At 34.7% G+C, this 22,955-nt stretch overlaps 1 protein-coding gene across 1 annotated transcript in view; it reads right to left on the bottom strand.

Moving 5' to 3' along the window:
* The window catches only part of eml5 (EMAP like 5), a 239,066-nt gene that overhangs the window by 21,420 nt on the left and 194,691 nt on the right, over positions 1-22,955 (bottom strand). The window contains exons 24-28 of the mRNA XM_056476502.1: positions 19,713-19,801; positions 16,352-16,528; positions 13,449-13,650; positions 13,196-13,322; positions 1,386-1,464 (exon numbers count right to left, since the gene is read on the bottom strand). Coding sequence (XP_056332477.1) covers positions 1,386-1,464; positions 13,196-13,322; positions 13,449-13,650; positions 16,352-16,528; positions 19,713-19,801 — 674 coding nt within the window. The remainder of the gene's footprint in view (positions 1-1,385; positions 1,465-13,195; positions 13,323-13,448; positions 13,651-16,351; positions 16,529-19,712; positions 19,802-22,955) is intronic.

Below are 22,955 nucleotides of genomic sequence, written 5' to 3'. Positions count from 1 at the left end.
GGATAGGATAGAATAGAGTGAGATGAGATAGGACAAGACAGGATAGTATAGGATGGGATAAGATATCATAGGATATGACAGGAAAAATAGGATAGGATAGGATAGAATTGGATTGTACTGGGGAAGGACAGGATAGGATATGATAGAAAAAAGGACAAGATAGAACAGGATAGAATAGGACAGGATAGAACAGGACAGGACAGGACAGGACACGATAGGATAGGATAGGACAGGACAGGACAGGACAGGACAGGATAGGATAGGATAGGATAGGATAGGATAGGATAGGATAGGATAGGATAGGATAGGATAGGATAGGATAGGATAGGATAGGAAAAGAAAAGAAAAAAAAGAAAAGATTGTACAGAAGAAAAAAGACAGGATAGGACAGGACAGGATGGGACGGGACAGGGCACCATGGGAAGGGACAGGCCGGGGCAGGATAGGATAGGATAGGATAGGATAGGATAGGATAGGATAGGATAGGATAGGATAGGATAGGATAGGACAGGATGGGATAAGATAAGATAAGAAAAGATTGGATTGTACTGGGGAAAAAAGACAGGACAGGAAAGAATAGAATATGAAAAATATGATAGAATTGGAAAGGATTTGACAGGGAAAACGGATAGGATAAGACAGGACAGGATAGGATGTGATAGAAAAGAGGACAGGATAGGACAGGATAGGATAGGACAGGATGGGAAAAAATATAAGATAGGAATGTACAGGGACAAAAAGACAGGATAGGACAGGACAGAATAGGATATGATAGAAGTGGAATGGATTGGAAAGGGAAAATGGATAGGATAGGACAGGACAGGATAGGACATGATAGCAAAAAGGACAGGATAGGATAGGACAGGATAGGATAGGAAAACCTATAGGATAGGATAGAATTAGAATGTACAGGGACAAAAAAGACAGGACAGGACAGAATAGGATATGAAAAAATTGAATGTGATAGAAGTAGAATAGATTGTAAAGGGGAAAATGGATAGGATAAGACAGGACAGGATAGGACATGATAGCAAAAAGGACAGGATGGGATATGATACAATAGTATAGGATAGGACAGGATAGGATAGGATAGGATAGAATAGGATAGGATAGAATAGGATAGGATAGGATAGGATAGGATAGGATAGGATAGGATAGGATAGGATAGGATAGGATAGGATAGGATAGGATAGGATAGGATAGGATAGGATAGGATTGGAATGGATTGAACATAGAAAATCGGATAAAACAGGACAGGATAAGAAATGATAGAAAAAAGGACAGAATAGGATAAGATAAGATAGAATGTGACTGGAAAAAAATAAAGGAAATAAACTCACAAAACACACACATTTATGTATTGTTCTTATCTGGAAATTACTCACCTCAATTGGTCTCTTTTTCTTGCCCACATTGTTGGTTTGTAGTTTCTCTGGCATTGGTGGAGCCCTGCTCACTGGGGGTCTGCACCCAAACAAAACACAGCAACCTAATCAGACTTACATCAGGTAATAAGGTCAGACAGGGAACAGGTGAAAGGGACACCAGACATCTGGCATGTTTCTGTTTCACTTTAAGATTTCACAGTAGCATCTAACTAGAATTAATTACAAAGTCAGAACTATATGGTACAATTTGTAATGTACAAATAATACTTGTGGGAAACATTTGTGGGGAACGCTGAAATAATCTTTTGTGTAAAAAAAAAATCGAAGGTATCAGGTAAATTGGGCTGTAAGTGATCAGTCTAGTCTTACCTTGAGCCCCTTTAAAAGCAGCATTAACAGAAAGAGAGAAAACATTAGAAGTGTGACAGCTGAGCAGTTCTGTCAAGTGCTCCGGAAAACAAAGCACAGCACAGGGACATTGAGAATGCAAACAAAATACAACAAAATGCATTAAAGTTGTCATTGACAACTAAAATCATGTTCACTTGAGTCAAAACAGAAAATGACCCATAAAGCTGCTCAAGCAATAGACCAGCGCTGCATAGCTCAGACAATAAGAAAATTTCCATTCACTTAAAGGAATAGTTCACCCTAAATTATCCACCTTGTCCTTCCAAACCTGTATGAACTCTTTCTTCCTTATAACACAACAAATGAACTTCTAGACACAGTGTATCTTCTGTTTACATTGCCCACTTAATGAAACTAAGGAGGTCTTGGATTGCCAAGCTACTGTATAAAAAAGACTAAATAAAATGTGGACAAAAGTATTGAGACTAAATAGACAAGACGCTATTTAAAAATTGTCCCCATTAGTTATAACAGCTTCTACTCTACCTTCTACAATTAGGCTTTCTACAAGATTTTGCAGTATTTATCTAGGATTTTTTCTGTCCTCTAGAAGTCATGCACTGGTGTTGGGCAGCTCCACTTCATCCCAATGATGTTTGAAATGGGTTGAAGTCAGGACTCTTTGTGGGTCAGTAAAAGTCTTCCGATCCAAACTCATCCAGTCATATCTTTATGAATTTTGTTTTGTTGACTGTGGTAAGCCATGCTGGAGCAAAACCTGTTCCCAGAAACTTGAGACACATAACGTTGTCTAAAACAGGGGTTCTCAACCCTAGTCCTCATGACGAGCTGCTTTGCACATTTTGCATGTTTCTCTTACCTCTTTAGAGGATTGTTCCAATCGACCACAAGTAACCCTGCAAAGTGTACATCAGGATATTTCGCCACGATTCCATTTCAAAGGAAGTGTTTAATGCAAATATTATAGTGCGTGACGTGACATTTATCAAATCTTGTGTTTAATAACCCTTCACACCTCTGTTATAAGAATCTTCTCAAATCTTGTCAATCAGAGTATAGTTCCTTCATAGAGTTCTCTTCTAATGAGTTAGTTATCTAAATCAGTTGTGAGTTGTGTCAAACAAGAAAGACATGTAAAATGTTCAGAGCGGGTGTCATGAGGTTTAAGATTGAGAATCACTGGTATAAAATATATTGGTATGTTGATACATTAATAAGATTTCCCTCACTATTAGCAAGGGGTCCCGCCCAACTCCTGAATAAAATAGCCCCATACCACCATACCTCTTCCACCAACTTTACCAACACAGGCTCATTGGAAATATGCGCCCAGGTCTACATTTTCAAGAACTATGAAATATGTGCCCGGGTCAATGTCTGGCTGCACTTTGTGTGCAAAACGAATGCTATGGGACACTGCCAACAACTTATGTTTCTTTTCGCACTACTGCTGACCGCTTACCTCCATATGGATAGCTTTTCCAGCATGACTGATTTGCTCCCCATGTACGGCGTCAAGTTCAGCAAAGTACGATTCCAGAAACCAGGTAAAGTGTAAGATCATTGCAGAAGCACACAGCTGTTACGGCTTTTCTCTTTTAGCTTGCTTTTGAAAACTATTGGTTGGATTCAGGGTAAGGATGGGTGGGTCAGTTGATATGTCATGAACTACAAGCTGGCTGGCTTCTCTAAAGGATGTGCACAAGAAGGACTGGTAAATGGCACGTACTGTATAATGAGCAAATGTGTCCCAGTAACGTACTTGAAATTCACAAAAATGTACACAGCGGCCTCTGGTGGATTTACAAGAAGAATGTGCAAATGGCATGTATAAAAATGTGACCCAGTAACGTACACAGCAGCCTTAAGTGGATTTGTAAAAACAAAAACTCCAAGCAGACGCAACCCCAGGCACATACTGTATTTTGCAGCCCCCCAAAAAATAGCCCTATCTCCAATGAGCCTGGTTTAAAATGTAAAATTAGCACAATGTAGTCAGGCAGGTACATTTCTCCTGGTAAATGCCATAATCCTGACTCATCCATTATACTGCCAAACAGAGAAGCTTGATTTTTCACCTCACAGAACATGCTTTCACTGCTACAAAGTCCAGTATTATGCTTTTTAACAACCTGTCCAAGATTAGGTATTGTACTGGCTGATGTGAGGCCTGTATGCAGCTGCTTAATCATGAAAACGTGGCTGAATTAATCTCTCACTGCACAGTTTTTGTGCTGATATCAATTGCTAATAATTAATATTTAGCTAGAATCAGATCTCTAGCTTCATAGAAGAGTTGCTGCTTTTAATAAATGCTTCCTCTTTTAAATAATATCACCATGAACACTGAATATCATCCACACAAACCAAAATGAATATAAGCCTGAAATATTTTCTGGTGTAGCTTTAGGTTTGTGCTGCAAACATCCTCAAAGTGCTTCCTTTTACTTTTGTTTTGTTTGTTGTTTATTTAATGACTCAAATTTACATTGATTACCCCCTGCTTGCCTTATTGTTTAACTTTGTTACATACACGTGTGGCAATTAAAGGTGTGTTCCAATACTTCTTTCCATGTAGTGTGTGCTGTTTTCACAATTGTATAAAGCTGTTCGATGTAACCTCTGCGTGAAAAACAAATAGGACAGAGAAACAGAACAAAAAACTTGATATTTTCTTGTGAAAATATGCACTTGCAGTCTGCTTAATTTATTAAGGGTTTACAGTATATTTATTTAAAACTGTACATGCAAATACAATACAATTCATGAAATGTGCCCATTAAGTGTACCTAAAGAGGCTTAATAGAGTTTATTATAATGGCAAATAAAAAAAATACATTCAAGAAAAAAAAATCTTTTAAAATCCTTGTTTTATTACATTTTTGCTACTTGTTGTTTACTTGATTTGATACTTGATTAATTTAACTGTATAGTGTTATTTAATATTACATTTAAAGTTTGTATAGATTTAACTGTACAAAATAGCAACTTAATCATTATTTTTTTAATTATTAATTAAAACATAATTGGATACATGATGTATAAGTTTCAAGAGAAGTACATTTACCATAAATATTCTATATTAACTATTTAAAATAAAATATTATTATTATTATTATACGCTACCTGACAAAAGCCTTGTCACCAATCTCAGTTGTAAGAGCAACAAATAATAACCTGACTTCTAGTTGATCATTTGGAAAAGTGGCAGAAGGTAGATTTTTCTGATGAATCATCTGTTGAACTGCATCCCGATCATCATAATTATTGCCGAAGATTTACTGGAACCTGCATGTACCCAAGACTCTTACAGAATCAGTCAAGTTTGGTGAAGGCAAAAAATCATGGTTTGTGCGTACATTCAGTATGGGGGTGTATGAGATATCTGCAGTATGGATGGCAACTTCGACAGCCTGATGTATTAAGACATTTGTGCTGCCCATTACATTACAAACCAAAGGACAGGGCAAATTCTTCAGCAGGATAGCGCTCCTTCTCATACTTGAGCCTCCACATCAAAGTTTCTGAGAGCAAAGTAGGTCGAGGTGCTCTAGGATTGGCCAGCCCAGTCACCAGATTAGAACATTATTGAGCATGTATGGGGTAAGATGAAGGAAGAGGCATTGAAGATGAATCTTGATGAACTCTGGGAGTCCTGCAAGAAAGATTTCTTTGCCATTTCAGATGACTTTATTAATAAGTTATTTGAGTCATTGCAGAGTTGTATGGATGCAGTCCTCCAAGCTCATGGGAGTCATACACAATATTAATTATTTTTCCACTGCAGCATGACTTTATATTCTATATTCAACATTATTTCTGTTAAGTGACAAGACTTTTGTCTAAGCAAAGTCAGACCTTGCTGTCCTAAGTAAATGACTATCTAATCTAGAGGTCTTTGCCTTTCACATAAGCCACTTCTGACACCAAATGATTAACTAGAAGTCAAGTTATTATTATTTAGTTATTATCCCAAGGAAGGAGGAGGAACGATGGCAGAGGAAGCTGAGAGAGGACCGGGCCTCTATTTATATGTATATATGTATATAAATGAGAACTATTCATTGGATGTTTTCATACAGGTCACAAAATCAGAATAATGTGTTCTTAAATCAGACTCATCCTTCAAAATTATCACTGAATGATAATTTTTCACAGAGTTGGATCTGTTGTTCCTCACAGAAAGCTGCAGTATGGCCTCCCAAACTTATATATAATACATGGGTTATGTTTCACAACACTTTCCAAAAAAGTGAGACTAACTATTCAAATAACCATCCTTTAATTTTCCAAATCACCTTTGCTGTGCAGCTTTACAGGAATACTGAAGCCTAAACTACATTATTAAAAATCTTTCCTTGTGTTCAATGTAAGAAAGTAAGGTTTAAAACAGAATGATGATATATTATGATTTTTTGGGGTGAACTAATCCTTTAATCGTCTTGAGACAGAATGCAGGGAGCAAAGCATGAGCAAAGTTGCTGGCAGCCAAAAGAAGCAGCATTACTCTGTAAATAATTAGAGGTGTGGAGAAATAATAAAGTCACTTCAAAGCAATGACAAAATATCTGCCAGCGAAGCACTTACCATAATGCTGTGCCATCTACTCTTAATTTAAGACTGAAATCACCTGCTCTTAAAGCCTCTCCAGCTTAAAATAACAGTGAAAACTTAGCGGCAGACAGATTTATGACTCAGAACAGTGGAGGGGGGGTTTATGGATATGATGGCTGTTGCCGTGCAACATAAAGCATGAGAGGAGACTGCACATGAAACTTAATTTTCTGAACAAATTACACTTTTTATTGATCTTCTTACCTGACTACGCCCTGCCTTCACATGGTGAGAGAGAAAGAAGGAGAGAGAGAGAGAGAGAGAGAGAGGATTGGAGTGCAGAGACAGACAGAGGAGTGAGGAAAAGACAGACATGAGGGCAGTATGTCACTCAAAACCCACGTCTTCACACTAACTGTTTTCTACTACAGTCTACTGTTGAACGGTTAAAGCTGATGTCCTGTGGCAGCTTTAAACTGTTAAAAAGCAGTCAAACACCTTTAAACAAAAACAAATCCGAGCTTTGCACTGACAAAAGTTGCATAATGCATTTACAATGGTAATTTACGGGCATGGCAATTACGAGCATGTGAAGCAAGTATTGTTATGCGAAGCCTGTATTAAAGAAACTCCTCTTTTTTGTAAATAGGTACATTTTAAAACTCCTTTATAGTTGAACAGTTTAGTTTTACCCTTTTTTGAATCTATTCAGAGGATCTGCTGGTCTGGCAGGAGCACTTTTAGCTTAGCTTAGTTTGCTTAGCTTAGCATAAATCATTGAATCGGATTAGACCATTAGCATCTTACTCAAAAGTTTTGATAATTTTCATTTTTAAAGCTTCACCCTTCTGTAGTTACAGTACATCGTCTACTAAGACTGACAGAAAATTAAAGACTGCTATTTTCTTGGTTGATATGGGGTGCGTTTCCGAAAACCATCATTTGTCAACTAAGGTCGCAAGTTCCGTCGTTACAAACATAGTTCATTGATTTGACATTTCTCAAATCTGTTGTTCCAACGAACATTCGCAAACTGCGTTGCAAACTTGTGCACTTGCAACTACACCTCTGGAGCTGTAGTTAGGAACATAGTTCCTGACTGTGTTCTATTCCCACTTATCCCCCTATGCCCAATTCAATTAGCACATTCTAACATTTAAACTTGGAATTATTAATTCATTATTAATACACTCTCTTAGGTGTAATTTGCTTTCAAAGTATTTTTACAGTTAGTCTTCATAGTCTTCATGTTTACAATTGCGCTCCCTTCGCAGTGCACTTTGAAAACATTGATGTCATTTTGAACACATCCGAGCGGAATTTATGTTACGTCTCCAAAGCTAGTATATTTTTTTACAGTCATTGCTCCAAAGCTTGTGAAAACAAAAGGTTATTTATTAAGAAATGTAGCCTACTCTATATGATAATGGCTTGTTGGTTAGAACATTTCTGCAGTGGTTTGCATGTGTCAAATTGTAAAAGCAGACTTTTCAAAAAAAACAAAAAAACAATTTCATACTTAACAATAATAATAATAATAATGATGATAATAATAATAATAATAAATCATAATCAATATTAATATTGTTATTAAAGTAGGATTTTTTCATTTCCTAATAAAAATAAATATAAAATTTAATTTCTTAATAAATCGCCTCATTATTCATTTATTTATATGATTTATATATGAGATTAGAATACGTGTTAGCTTTTGTAAGTGATTTTATGTTTTAGAATATAAAATGTAATGTTCCCAATAATATTTGTAAAGGAAACATAGGATATGTGCCATTTACATATATTTCAACTAATATGGAAAAACGAGTGCATGTTTTTACCAAAACTAATATTGGATTTTTTTAAAAATGCATGTGCATGTAAAACAATATTATTTGCACAATTAAATTATGGGGTTCTTCTCTAAAAAAGTTGTTAATCCACCCTGTTTAGAGCATTACTATGGGCGTTTTATGTTATAACTAACGTGGTTCAAACGATGGATCCGCGACACAGAAACTATGGGTTTTGGGAAACATTTGTCAACTACATCGTTCTTTTCCAAATAATGCATCATACTATGATAGTTCAGCCGCGAGTTAAGTCGTTGTTTGGGAAACGCACCCATGGAAAGGAACTATACTCTCATTCTGGGGTGCATTTCCAAAAAAATCATTAGCCAACTAAGGTAGCAAGATCCATCATTACAAACATAGTTGATTGATTTGGCGCTTTGCAAATCCATCGTTCCAATGAACATTCGCAAACTAGGTGGCAAACTTATGTTTCCAACTACACCTCATTTAGAATGTTCCAACATTTAAACTTAGATTGATTTAAAATAAAAATAAAAAAGCATTAAAGTCAACTCTCTTAGGTGTAATTTTCCTTTCAAAAGTATTTTTACAGTTCAGTTTTAGCGGTCTTCAAATTGACAATTGTGTTACCTTCGCAGTGCACTTTGAAAACCTTTATGCCCTTTTGAACGTAGCCGTGGCTCATGACGAAAGCTATAGGTGACCTATTATTTAAATGTGGAATTTACGTTAAGTCTCCAATGCTTGTAATAACAAAAAATGTAGAATACGTTAATGGTTTTAATTTATAGTAGGTTATCTGTACTGTAGGCCTATTTTACATGGGCCTGTTGGTTAGAACGTTTCTGCAGTGGTTTGAATGAGTCAAATTGTAAAAGTAGACTTTTACATAGACCCTAAATGTGCCATTTACATATATTTCAATTAATATGGAAAACGAGTGCATGTTTTTATCAAAACTAATATTGGATTTTATTTAAATGCGTGTTCGCGTAAAAACAATATAATTTGCACAAAAGAATTATTGGGGTTTTTCTCTAAAGAAGTGGTTATTCCTACCCATTTAGAGCATCACATTATAACTAATGTGGTTCAAATGATAGATCTGCGACAAAGCAATTACGATTTTGGGAAAAACTCATCACTACATCATTCTTTTCCCAAATGATGCTTCGTACAATGATAGTTCAGCCGCGAGTTATGTCACTGTTTGGGAAACATCCCTCGTGTAATACGCAGTACCTGAAACAAATCTCAAGCTAGGTAACAACACTGCCTATAATTATTGTGCCTGCTGCAGCCATGGTACTGTATGGTAGCAAAGTTCCTTGATGCCATCACAAACGTTTTCAGTGTTTTGATGGATAAAGAGTGTATTCTGACCTACAGTAACCTCTGTTTGGGTATTTCAGCAGAGGTGTGATTCTCAAAGATGATCTATGTGTGATACAAAAACAGACAGTGGCAAGTTTGCATTCATGTACCATTAAATAGATGACATTAAAGATTGCACTTATTATTTTACTGTTAAACTTCCATGTGAGCGCATATGTCTCTATTAAAATGCAAATTATGCGTCTAATTTTAAATTTAAACATTTTTCTTAAAGGCTATATGTACATACAAACACCCATTATACAAGGTTATCCAAGTGTTTTGTGGATGTTTACAGGGTCTATCATTGCTCTAGATCTGCGGGTTTCAGATCACTGATTGGATATATTCCTGCAGAGAGTGATCATGCATTCACAATGGTATGAACCGTTAAAGGTGTGGTCAAATGAATATTTATATAATCCATTACTTTCATTATTTATATAATTATTTAATATACAGATCATAGCAAATTTCTCACTATTTAAAGGACTGACCATTCCAACCCACATCTATGACATCCTTTATCAGGGGGAACAAGCGATAATTAGGGGGGTCAAACCTCCACGTGTTCATTTTATTTAAAAACTGCAGTGAAACATACATGCACAATAAGAAACACTGGCAGAGTCACTTATTTCCAAAAAGCCAGGGTTGAAAGACTTGCTGCAAGTATTTCTTTCCGCTGACATCAGTATTGAAGTTTAATAGGCAATTGATTACAATAAAAAATACAGGTATCTTGAGCATTCTGTCCCCTTTTTGTCCTGTTATTGGTGCATTTTTTTTGCAACGTGTACCAAAGCTTATCTTTTCCATGGGTCTTGAATCACTTGTATGGTGAACACACACATTTATCATCAAGGTAAAGGTCTTTTAACTAAAACCCTTTTTAGCAATACTAAAATGGTAACATCTAAATAAGCCTGTTCAATTTCACAAATGGCATTATGTAAAGTAATATTTAAAATCACTGAACCAACACATCAATTTATACTAACACAACATTTTTTATAGATTAAATAAGGTAGAAACTGTGTTTTATTGTTATAATTACAGGTTACCACTTGTTACAATACATGTAAACTATGTAATTATGGTACTACACTACACTTAAATGTTCAAAAATAAATGTGAATTAAGTCTTTTTGTGTTTTAGTGTTTCTCATAGTTTTTTTTTTTTGTTTATATACTTTAAAGAGAAGATGCTTTTGCCAACAGACCTCCACTGCAAGTGCTTTAAAGTTAACATAATATTGAATTAGCTTGCCAAAATTATTTTCTACAACACAAAATACAGGATCAATATTCCAGTACAGTGTGCTATTCCAGCAGTAAGAGAAAACAGTAGAATAGATTGGTTGTAGAGAGTGTGCTAACAATCTAGGCTTAATCCAGATGCTATAAGTGATTCAGTAGTGGTGAATGTGAAATACAACAGTTATAGAAATAAAAAAGTGGATAACTAAGAGTATACAGTACTTGACAATATAGAACTGACAAGATTATTACTTTTTAATGTATAATTTACTTGAAAGCTTTTCATTATCTTCAGCCTTTAGATCTTAGGCTAATTTGATTATTTGCATAGAATACTGGATGTTTGAAAAGTTATAAAAGAAATGGATTAGAAATGCACTAAAATAAATATTATTAAACAGGAAACAGAAAGTTTCTTCTACATATATACATCTAATGAGGGAGGTAATGAAACATTTGGAACTGGAGAAAATCAGATTTGCCTTAAAAAAAAAGACAAATTCCATCTAATCTGGTAACCTTTCACAGATTATTTTAAAGACATCAATTTTACAGGAAATTTAAATTGAAGAGGTTCAGACTAATTTAAATTAAAACTGAAGGTCAGTGTTTTGTTTCTATTTTATTAATAATTTTTTTTTACATTTTTTTATTTTTATTTGGTATTTTCTTTTATTTTTATTATTAATATTGACTTATTGTATTTATTATTATTTTACTTATGTATTGTTTGTATATGGTATCCTTTATTGTCAATTGTTGTGTAACTGTTTGTAGGTTGGAATTACTAAGTCATTGTGCTTGAATGAGTAAAAAACAAAAAAGAAAGTTTTAAAAAGAAAAAAGAAATGCACTAAAAGTCTAGGAAATAATGAAAATCATTGCCCATAACATCAAAGTAATTGTCTGCAGTTCTGATAAATACAATTGTGTACTAGTATGTAAAGAATATATATATATATATATATATATATATATATATATATATATATATATATATATATATATATATATATATATATATATATGAAGTATATATAATATATATATATATATATATATATATATATATATATATATATATATATATATATATATATATATATATATATATATATATATATATATATATTAACATTTTCTTATACTTAGAATGTACTCGTTAATTATTCATAATATTAATGAGTAATTACCAATAACAAAAGTACTATGATGTACAACTACAGCATGTTTCACAGGTAAACTAACTTATCAAAATAATAACTGAAAGTATGAAAGTATGTTTTTTTCTTTTAAAACTTTTCTTATAATGATTTAGCGTGATTAAATATATTAGTGTTACTGAATTTGCATTGCTAATAATGCTTAATTTTGAATGCTAGATCAAGGTAGAAATAATCTAAATGAAAAAAAGCATACTAATAAATTCTTAATCTATAAAGTTATCGACCTAAAACTGATGTAACACTGAAATAAAGTTTGAAGGCAAAATTATTAGCACTCCTGTGAAATTGTAATTCTTTTCCAAATATTTCCCAAGTGCTGTTTCACAAAGAGATGTTTTAACACATGAACCTACCTATCATGTTACCACTTGTACCTGCCATCTTAATGATTTGTTGTTTAAATAAATATTTTAACTACTCTTATCTCCATCACATGATGTTGGTGTGGATGTCTATTTTAGTGCTTCTTAGTTATGCTTGATTGATTGTTTAATATTTGTATTGTTTTTTTAAGGTGAGAATTTTAACATTTGTTCAGGGACAATGGATGAAAAAACAGCCTTCTGGCTAATTCTAGTGCATTTGCAGCAATGCTAATTAATTTACACTGTCCTGCCAAATAAACCAAATAAATAAATTAGTTTTATTAACTAATTTCTATTTCCCACTACTGGGTTGCAGCTGGAAGGGCATCCATTGCGTAAAACATATGCTGGATAAGTTGGTGGTTCATTCCATCGTGGCGACTACTGATTAATAAAAGGACTAAGAAAAGTAAAAAGAAAATGAATGAATAAATGAATTAACTAATTTCTAATAACATTAGTCTTTGCCATGATGACAATACACAATATTTTTATTATACTATTCATTATATTACTATATTATATTTCTTTTTTCAATGTAATCTGCATTTATGCCAGCAAAACTGAAAGAAATAAGACTTTCTCCAGTAGATAAAAACTATTAGGATAAAACTGTGACATATTTACTTGCTCTGTTAAACAGCACTTGATATTTGAAAATAGAATATAAAAACAGGAATAAAAATACTAATAATTTTTGCCCTCAACTGTTCATTTCACTTCCTTAAAATATAGGTGAGAATATTTAATTAAACTCTTTAAGATTTCCTCATAATCCTTCCTTCCTGTCCTCATATATCATAGAACTGTACATTACACTGTACACTGATGTCCTAACTTACCTTTCATCTACGGTTGGCTCCTTCTGTTGTAAATGGGGCTTGACCCCCGTCATGGGTCGCATGTTTGTAGATAAGGCTTTGATTACATAGACGATCTCATTCTCTCTCGTTACATCACTGTCATAGCCTACAAAGAGTAACACATGGGGAGTTTAGATGAATGGTTTGTTATATGACAGACAGCTGGCCTTTCAAAATCAAGCTGAGGGTGGAGGACAGTAATAACTGCTCTTTTATGCGTGATCTTTTTCACCTCCATCATCTTCGCTCTCGATGTCTGACTCTTCGCTGTCACACTGTCTGGCCTCTCTGCAGCTTTCGGTCTCGTGGTTCCAGATCATCAGACAAGTGTCAGAGCCACCCACTGATGCCAGCAAAGAGTCATCGTGTGACCAGCGCACATTAGTCACATGGGTACTGTGGGCCATGTACCTCTTAAACTTGGCATATTTTCCCTGTTGAAATAATGAAAACATGAACACTTTAATAAGATGAACTGAATCAACTGATTGGAATCAACAACAATGATTCAACTAAACTGAGCAGAGTAATGTTGTATTGTCTACTACTGTAGGTTGTCTACTTATACTGTAAGTACTATACAGCAGAATTGAAATTTGCCTGAATTTTGAATATACTGTTGTAAGTAAACTACATTACAAGTAACTAAATTACTTCCAAGTAAACTACATTTAATTATGTAGTAAAATAACACATGATACATATTATATTGAACTACATTACATTAATCTATAATTATTTAAATCTATATGTGTTACAAATACCAGCTGGACTGCCCACGAGCTCCGCTTAAGACCTGAAATGCTTGCTATTCACCCTGACTTCATTTCCCACAACACATTACACTGATTATTGCTTCACCTGTTTCCCATTGCTATTTAAGCAGTGCACACATGCAGTATCAAAGTCATGTTTTGGTTTTGCTCTTTTTAGACTTTGGACTTTTCTTTGTTGCTTTCCCTGAACTGTGCCTGTTCTCCAGTTTACACTTTGGATTATCGTTACACTTTATTGTTAATGTGGGCAAAAAGAGGCTTTGTGAAACACTGAAACTGTCTAAGCAATTCTGTCTAAGTAACTGTATTGAGGCTTTAAAATGTTTCGACACCCATGTTTGCAATGACAGATACTTGAGTAACAGCTTTGACAAAGAAACAGTAAAGCAAATTGAAGAATTAACATATGTTGTATAAGTAAATCCTCAAATCCTGGGTTCAAACCCAGGATCCAGACAATTCAGGCTACACAATCAAGAATTTAAAGAATTGTTTTAGCGAAGTTTGAAGGAAATGAGATTGGAAAAATTTAACACTGTGGCTGAGTCCGAAATCACCTACAGTAGGTACTGCATTTGAATTTAAATGACTACTTGGCATATAGAAAGGTACGGTCAATACAGTATGAATGTGAGTAGTATGAATGGAAACTCGGATGTACTACATCTGCCATTTTGCCATCATCACGTGACCTACTCCCATCAGTTGCGTTGATTCACTCCCATTTATGAATTATTTCACGGTGCATCATGGGATAGCATAGCATCAATCGGATGCGCACTTTAGAATCACGCCAAAAGTAGTAGGTCATCCGGGTTCTTCTTTGAATTCAGACCTACTACTCAGCTCACATACTGTTTTTAATGTACTATATCACACGGAGCAGAAACAACTTCTTTTGTGGATCTCAACAACACGTCAAAATGTCACATCAGCCATCCCTAATTATCATTTGTTGGAGATAAACCTTGCCTGTTTGACCATATTTATAAAGCTGTTTTTGGATCCTCAACACCGTTGTCAAGTCTCAATTTACAACAATATGAAAGTTTTTATATTTTGGAAAATTTATTTCTTTGAATAGGAATAAATAAGTGGCCAAATACAGACCAAATATATGCTGCAATACAACTCAATTTTTCACTGCATAATTATAATGCTAATGAATAACATGATCAGCAAAAAAAACGTTACACTTCATTTATGTAAGGTGATCAGTATTGTAAAACTTGTTAATAGCATCAGAATAGCATCACTTCACAAAACAAAAACAGTCAAAGAAACATATTTATTCTGTTCGCAATGTTCGATGCTTCCAGCTATGCGACTTCGCAAGAATGCACACAACTTCATTCCCACTTATCCCAACACCTAGCGGAATAGACTTGATTATTAAAGACAAAATCTTGTCAAGAGGCCGTATTTCATATTTACTGTATGTAATTTACTCTCCCCAATTAACGAATCTATCCTGAAGAAGATTAAGGGAATCAGTGCTTCAATTGAACCTATCTGAAGATTTCTGGGAGGAGGCCGTAAATGCTGTGAATTCATCATCTAGTTGCGCTAGATACAATTTAAGGTCTTCCACAGACTACACTACAGCCTAAAAAAATGGGGTGGGTGGGTTAAATGTTTACAAAACTGTCTAAAAGAACAAAAAGCAGAAATTTGACATTTGTATACTGTGTTTAAAAAATAAAGTTTACAAAAAAAGAGACATATTTATTTCATTCAACACTTTGCACAGAAAATATTATTATGTAACTATCTTAGTTATTATTAACATTTTTATAAATAACTGTAATTTAATTGTGGGTTTTTTTCAGTAATTGTAACAGATTAGCTACATTCATTTCTTTGTAAAATAACCCAACACTGTTACATGTAACTATTTACTCCCCAACACTGATGGTAATTAAAGCTTACACTACTTTCATAAGTGTAGCAGTATAAATACACATTATCCCTATGAAAGTACCTGTAGTGGCTTGAAGAAGTTAACTTAACATCATTCAAAACATTTCTTTCTGCATTTACTTCAGCTACAGAAAGAGTCCATATCAAGGATATCCACTTGTGGATTTTCCAAACAAATGGCACATTAATGCAGTTTTTTTCTATCACATAATCAAAATATTCTCTATTCACTTTTCATTTTTAAACAAACGTTTTTAAATATCATTCTTTAAATATCAACAAAATTCTTTTAGATTGTGCCACATATAGTCCAAAACAGCACCTTAAGGACCTCAATGGCAATATCAAAATTACTTTTTTGTTGTTTATTTCCACAGTCATAGAAAGCCAGGAAGAGTGATAGTAATAATTCACGTTTAAATGAAAAATATTTCTTAACCTTGACTGGATATTTGAAGAGCTTGACATATCCAAGGTCATCCCCGGTTGCTAACAGCTTCTTATCATTGCTTAGACATGCAGCCGTTACTTCCGTAACTTCACTGATTACAGGAAAAATTCCCTCACAGGAGCTTCCAAGCACACACGTCCAAGTGCTCCAATCGATCTTTTCCACCTGAGGAACCAGAAAGTTAGGCATTTAGATAATTTAATTAGACTATTTCAATTGCTGTTAACATCAATAGTTTCCCGAAAATTAGAACATTATTTTTTAAGCAAAATATAGTGCTCATACACCCCTCATAGAATATCTCTTTTAAATTAATATTTTATATAGGATGCTTTACAATATTATATTTGGGCATAAACAGTGGGTACAGAAAGTATTCAGACCCCCTTACATTTTTTCACTCTTTGGTATATTGCAGCCATTTGCTAAAATCATTTAAGTTTAAATCATTAAAAAAAAAATTCCCTCATTAATGTACACACAGCAGCCATATTGACACACAGAACAAAAACACATAATTGTATCATTGTCGTAAGTATTCAGACCCTTTGCTGTCACACTCATTTATTTAACTCAGGTGCTGTCTATTTCTTCTGATCATCCATGAGATGGTTCTACACCTTCATTTGAGTCCAGCTGTGTTTGATTATACTGATTGGACTTGATTAGGAAAGCCACACACCTGTGTTTATCCACTTGTTAAGTTGTGATGTATGGAATACTGTTTACGGGTTTAAGCCGATCTAAGCTAAAATATTCATTTATGACCACTTTTTAGTCATATCACACATTAAAGGGCACCTAGGTTACCCCTTTTTCCAGATTTAATATAAGTCTTTTGTGTCCCCAGAATGTGTCTGTAAAGTTTCAGCTCATAACACCCATCAGATTATTTATTATAGCTGTCTGAAGTTTCTGTTTTATAGCTGGTAAAAGATTGCTGCTGTTTTTTTGTACTGGGCCTTTAAGGCTAGTCCTCCACGCCCACCGTTCCCACGTGCCTGTCATCATTCCTCAATCGCCGCCCTCGGCTGCCTCAGGAAGCAGATCTCACGTAACGTTTGTGATAAATACTACAGTAAGAACTTTACCAATGAGTATTTGATGCATTTGTTGTGGAGCAACGATGAGTCACACACAATGTCGTTACAAAGTTCACAAACACAGCGAGAACACACACACACACACATACATAGTGCAGACAAACACACACACACACACATACACACACACACACACGCACACACACACACACACACACACACACACACACACACACACACACACACACACAGACAGCGCGTGCGTTTAGCTTTGCACTGTTTTTGCACGCATATGTGACAGGATACGGATATCAGGTATGGATATCTGTTATGTTAATGTACAAAATAAACCTGATTTAACGTCCACAAACCGGGATTAAAGCATCTTCTCTTATGATTGTTCTGACACGCGGCTGTGGTGATGAAGTAAAGCTGAAGTAAATTGCTGTAATTCATTACACACATGCACTGTTTTAAAACATTTTAAACTTGTAAACTCACTCTTGATCACATTCGATGATGATTGATGATCCTAGCAAACTGAACAGACCTTTTATTCCTGGTTGCTTTGCGCACCTCCCGTCTTGTTGATATGATTATATGCATTACTAAGGAGACATGTTGATACGCAGCTGTCAATCAATATTGGTGGGCGGGGAGACCGCAATCCTACGTGAAGTTGCGAGCGGTTTAAAAACCGCTCCAATTGGTCCACCGTTTTTATGTTGTTAAATTTGAAAAAAAAAGAAGGACTGGGTGTGTTTATATCACCCCAATATGACAGTCTATACACTATATCTACACATATGTCTGTCCAAACAGCTTTAAAAGTAGATTTTTTTACCATAGGTGCCCTTTAAAGTGAGTTTTATATAAAATCATGGTGTACACAACAGTCTCTGGACTTTTTGCATCGCAGACATAAATATTTTAACAATTTATAAAAAAAATTATTACTTTGTGGACATCAAATACTAGGCATGGATAAATATATTGAAATGGTGATTTTCAAAAGTATTACATCACTTTGTAAACGTTTATTATTACCTTTTGTTGAGTCTCCCCATTCAGTTTAATAGAGCGCTTGGGCCTGGAAGCTGCTTCAAGTGACGTCACACTTAACAAGCGGATAAGACCTTACAGCTCACAATGCATGTCAGAGCAAATAAGAATCATGAGGTCAAAGGAACTGCCTGAAGAGCTCAGAGACAGAATTGTGGCAAGGTACAGATCTGGCCAAGGTTCCAAAAATGTTCTGATGCTCTTCCTAAGGGTCTAAAGAGCACAGTGGCCTCCATAATTCTTAAATGGATGTCGTTTGGGACTACCAGAACCAACAATCGGGGGAGAGGGGTAAAGAAGAACCCAAGGATGATGTTGCTGAGCTCCAGAGATGCAGCCCAAAATAGCTCATGGCTGCATTAGATCAAAATGATGCTTCTACTAAATACTGAGCAAAGGGTCTGAATACTTAGGACCATGTGATATTTCAGTTTATCTTTTTTAATAAATCTTTTTTAATCAAAAATTAATAATCGCGAATACTTTACATACCCACTGTACAGTACATTAGATTAGTCAGTACTAAAGCCAAAACTGGAGCTAATCTAACAAAATAACTTGCGATAAAGGTTTTAAAAAATTTGTATCCCAAATTAATGTTAGGGATTTTTTATTTTTATTTTTTATTTTGTATTATATATATATATGTATATTATTATTATTATATTTTTTTTGCAATAATTTGCATGAATTCAAATATATTTTCTGTATATTTTTAAGGATGTTTGGTGACTAAAATATTATTTAAATAAATAAATCTGTTTTGTTCAAATGCACCAAAATATATTACCAATATTCATTGAGAAATGGATAAAAACATTCATTTTAAAAATGGGGTGTACTTAATTATGCTGATCACTGTACAAAACGTATGCTCCAAAGCTGAAGAATAACTTGAATTGAGCAACACTTTTAATGAAAATGAATTGGCAGCATTCTTTTTGAAATTAAAAATCCAACTCAATCCAATAACCACTTCAGCCAAAATGCCTCCCACAAAAGCTGTGCATTTAGCCAAAGGCAGGAGATCAGAAACAGTGAAAGGATTTCAGTTCTCACTAAATCTCAAGTTATTAAGGTAAGCGATCGCCGTCTGTCCCAACGTACTGTTGGCCTTAAGCTCAGCCTAATTCCCTACCTCCAAATTTAGAGACAAGCTAATGAAAAAGTGGGCCATGTTCTTGCCCTTAAGAGTGCCCTTCCCCTCACAGGGTGAGCCGCAGTGAGACGTTCAGGATGCATACCTCTGTGACTGGAATGCTTTGCTTCTTCCCACGAGGTGCCTCAAAAAATAGCTGCTCCTTCGCTGAAGTATTGACCTGCAAAAGCTTCCCTAATGCAAGAAAACAGAGGAGAAACACTCAGATGTAACGAAGTTAAGCACTGAGAATCTCTTTGAATATGAAATCCAAAGTGACCATGTGAATCTCTATCTATTTATTTAAACTAGATTTATTAACTGGTTGTTCTAAAAAATGCAATATAGAGCAAATGTGTTTTGTTTTTCTCACAATATTAATTTATTTAGTTTCCTTCGGCTTCCTTCGGCTTACTCATCAGGGTTCGCCACAGCGGAATGAACTACCAACTTATCCAGCAACTTACTGGGAAACACCCATACACTCTCACATTCATACACTGCGGCCAATTTTGTTCATCCAATTCACCTATAGAACATGTATTTGAACTGTGGGGGAAACAGGAGCACCTGCAGGAAACCCACGCGCACACGCGAAGAACATGCAAACTCCTTCTCACAATATGACTTTTTTATTTTATTTTGATCTTCTCTTATTTATGCTAATTTTCAGTGACTTCATGGATTTTATTGTTGTACCGTTAACAGGTTTTTAATTAGTCTTTCATGAAAAAGCATTTAATAAATACATTCAATAATTAATTTTCAGCTTAGTCCCTTTATTAATCTGGGGTCGACACACTGGAAAGAACCACCAACTTATCCAGCATGTTTTATGCAGCAGATGCCCTTCTTGCCACAACCCAACACTGGGAAACCCATGCACAGTCTTTTACATACATACACTACGGCCAATTTAGTTTCTTCAATTCACCTGTACCATATGTCCTTGGACTGTGGGGCAAACTTCCCCCAGAGGAAACCCATGCCAACACTGGGAGAACATGCAAACTCCACACAGAAATGCCAATTGACCCAGCCGGGGCTTGAACCAGTGACCTTCTTGCTGTGAGGCGATCGGGCTACCCACTGCGCCACCGTGTCACCCGCATTAAAAAAAATATGCATTAAATAATGTTTACAAAAACAATACAGTATAACCACACACAAACAATTTCAGTGTTTATTTTTGTAAGAATTACTTTGTAACACTTTATAAAAAGGTATTATTAAACTTAGTTTATGTTAATTTCAGCATTTAATGAAACAATAACAAAATATAAAAGTAAAATAAATGATTAATGCACTTTTGCAAAATCATAAATGACCATTTATCCACATAAAGTGAATATTTTTGCCTTAAGAATTATATTTTTCCAACTCAGTGTACTTTACCATGCAGACAACAATGTCAGTGATGAACGATTTTGGACATATCTGATCTGTTTTTCTGCGATCCACATTGTGATTTATAAATAAAACTTCACCAGATAACTTGAAAAGAAAGAATTCATCCATTTAGATTGATTGAGATGTTCAATGATTTTGTATTACACCTGCATAAAATATAATAAATAATTATAAGCATATATAAATTCTGATAATTATTTTTTAGGGGTTTTTTACCTTTTATTGGGATAGGATAGTGGAGGAAAGCAAAAAAAAAAAAAAAACAGGAAAGCATTGGGAGCAGTGAGAGGGGAAGGGTCAGCATAGGACCTCAAACTGGGAATAGAACTCGGGTTGCCGTGAGCACCATGGTGCTATATGTCGGCACATTTACCTTGGCGCCGACAGCATATACAAATTCAACAGAGGAAAGATAGAAGTTAAATAAACAGTGCTTCATGGTTTTCAGTAGAGTCTAACAGTGTTAGGGTAGAAACTAAAAACAAATCAAATGTAAAATTACATGGTCTTCATTGTATAAATCATTCAAAAATATTTATTTTTTATTAAAACTTACAAACAGTACTGTTTTTGTGTCTAAATGCTTTAAACTTCTAAAATTCTCACCATCAAAACACTTAAACTCTAAACAAACCCTAAACAAAATGCTCAAACGGTCTGAATTGTGTGACTGATCTATAATGCCAAATCAACACTGCACATCCTTCGATGTGACTATTGTGGATGTGCACATTGCAATATCAATGCTAAAACAATCTATTGTGCAGCCCTAAATTATACATCATAAAATGTGCACAGAAAACATGCTTGATATCCTTTCTAAGCTATTTTTTTTTGCTGAGAGTCATTTCAAATGAAACCATAACTGTCACTTTTTAGATTATTGATGATGAATAAAATTCAATAAACGAATGAATTACATTTAACAGGTGGAAAAATGTTTGAAAAGACCACAAGGACAAGCCACTTTTGCTTTAAAAGACATTTCAAAGCAAATAGAAAACATTACTTATTATAAAATAAAATAAAAAAAAATATTTTTTCATATTCCATTGGAAATCCATGCATCACACTACATTTTACATAAAATACGTAACTCCGGGTACATTTTGTTGCATGTTTCACACGGCAAATCCACCAGAGGGCACTGTCTACATTTTTTTGCAAATCTAAAATACATTACTTAGAGCAAAGGTGTCAAATCCACCTAGACACAGTTTAGTTCCAACCATGCTTCAACGCACTTATCTGTAGATTTCAAACTAGACTGAAGGACTCATTTAGTTTGATTAGGTGTGTTTAATTAGAGTTAAAGCTAAACTGTGCAAAGCTGTGGCCCTCCAGGAACTGGATTTGACACCTGTGATCTAGAGTATGTTTTGTTGTGAGTTTCAGATACACTTCCTTTTTGTAAGTTTTACAGATCACCCAGCGAACCACTGACCTAAACTTTTCCCTAAACCCAAACGATAATGGTATCATAAGCAAATGTAAGAAAAAAGTTTACTGTAGCCACATAGTTTTACCTTGATTTTACATTGCTTTTATCCATTTTGTTGAAATGTGCTTCACCTTAATTGAACCCGAGAGCTCTGCATCACAAGTACAACATCATACAAGGTAAACTACAAAGTAAACTGACCACGTGAGAAATCCATATGTCCATATGGAGATAAACAGGTCACGTAAATTCGATCACAAATCATAAACACGGTTCCTTTGTTTGGTGGTATTTGTTTGGTCTTGTGCAAAAAATAGCAAGAAAATAATCCTTTAAATAAATATCAATAGCGTGAAAAGGAACATAAGTGGTTGGCGTCGCCCTTAGCATTAATTTACCCTATAAGCTACAGTCAAATATTGGTTGAAGTACACTTTTTAGTGTAAAATGTAAGCTGAAGCCTGTATTTCCAATGAGCCTGTGTTGCACCTCTCGCGT

Source organism: Danio aesculapii, chromosome 17, assembly GCF_903798145.1.
Source record: "Danio aesculapii chromosome 17, fDanAes4.1, whole genome shotgun sequence".
In the NCBI taxonomy this organism is placed as follows: Eukaryota; Metazoa; Chordata; class Actinopteri; order Cypriniformes; family Danionidae; genus Danio; species Danio aesculapii.
The sequence above is the reverse complement of the archived record's forward strand: the minus strand, read 5'-3'. Positions and strand labels throughout refer to the sequence as shown.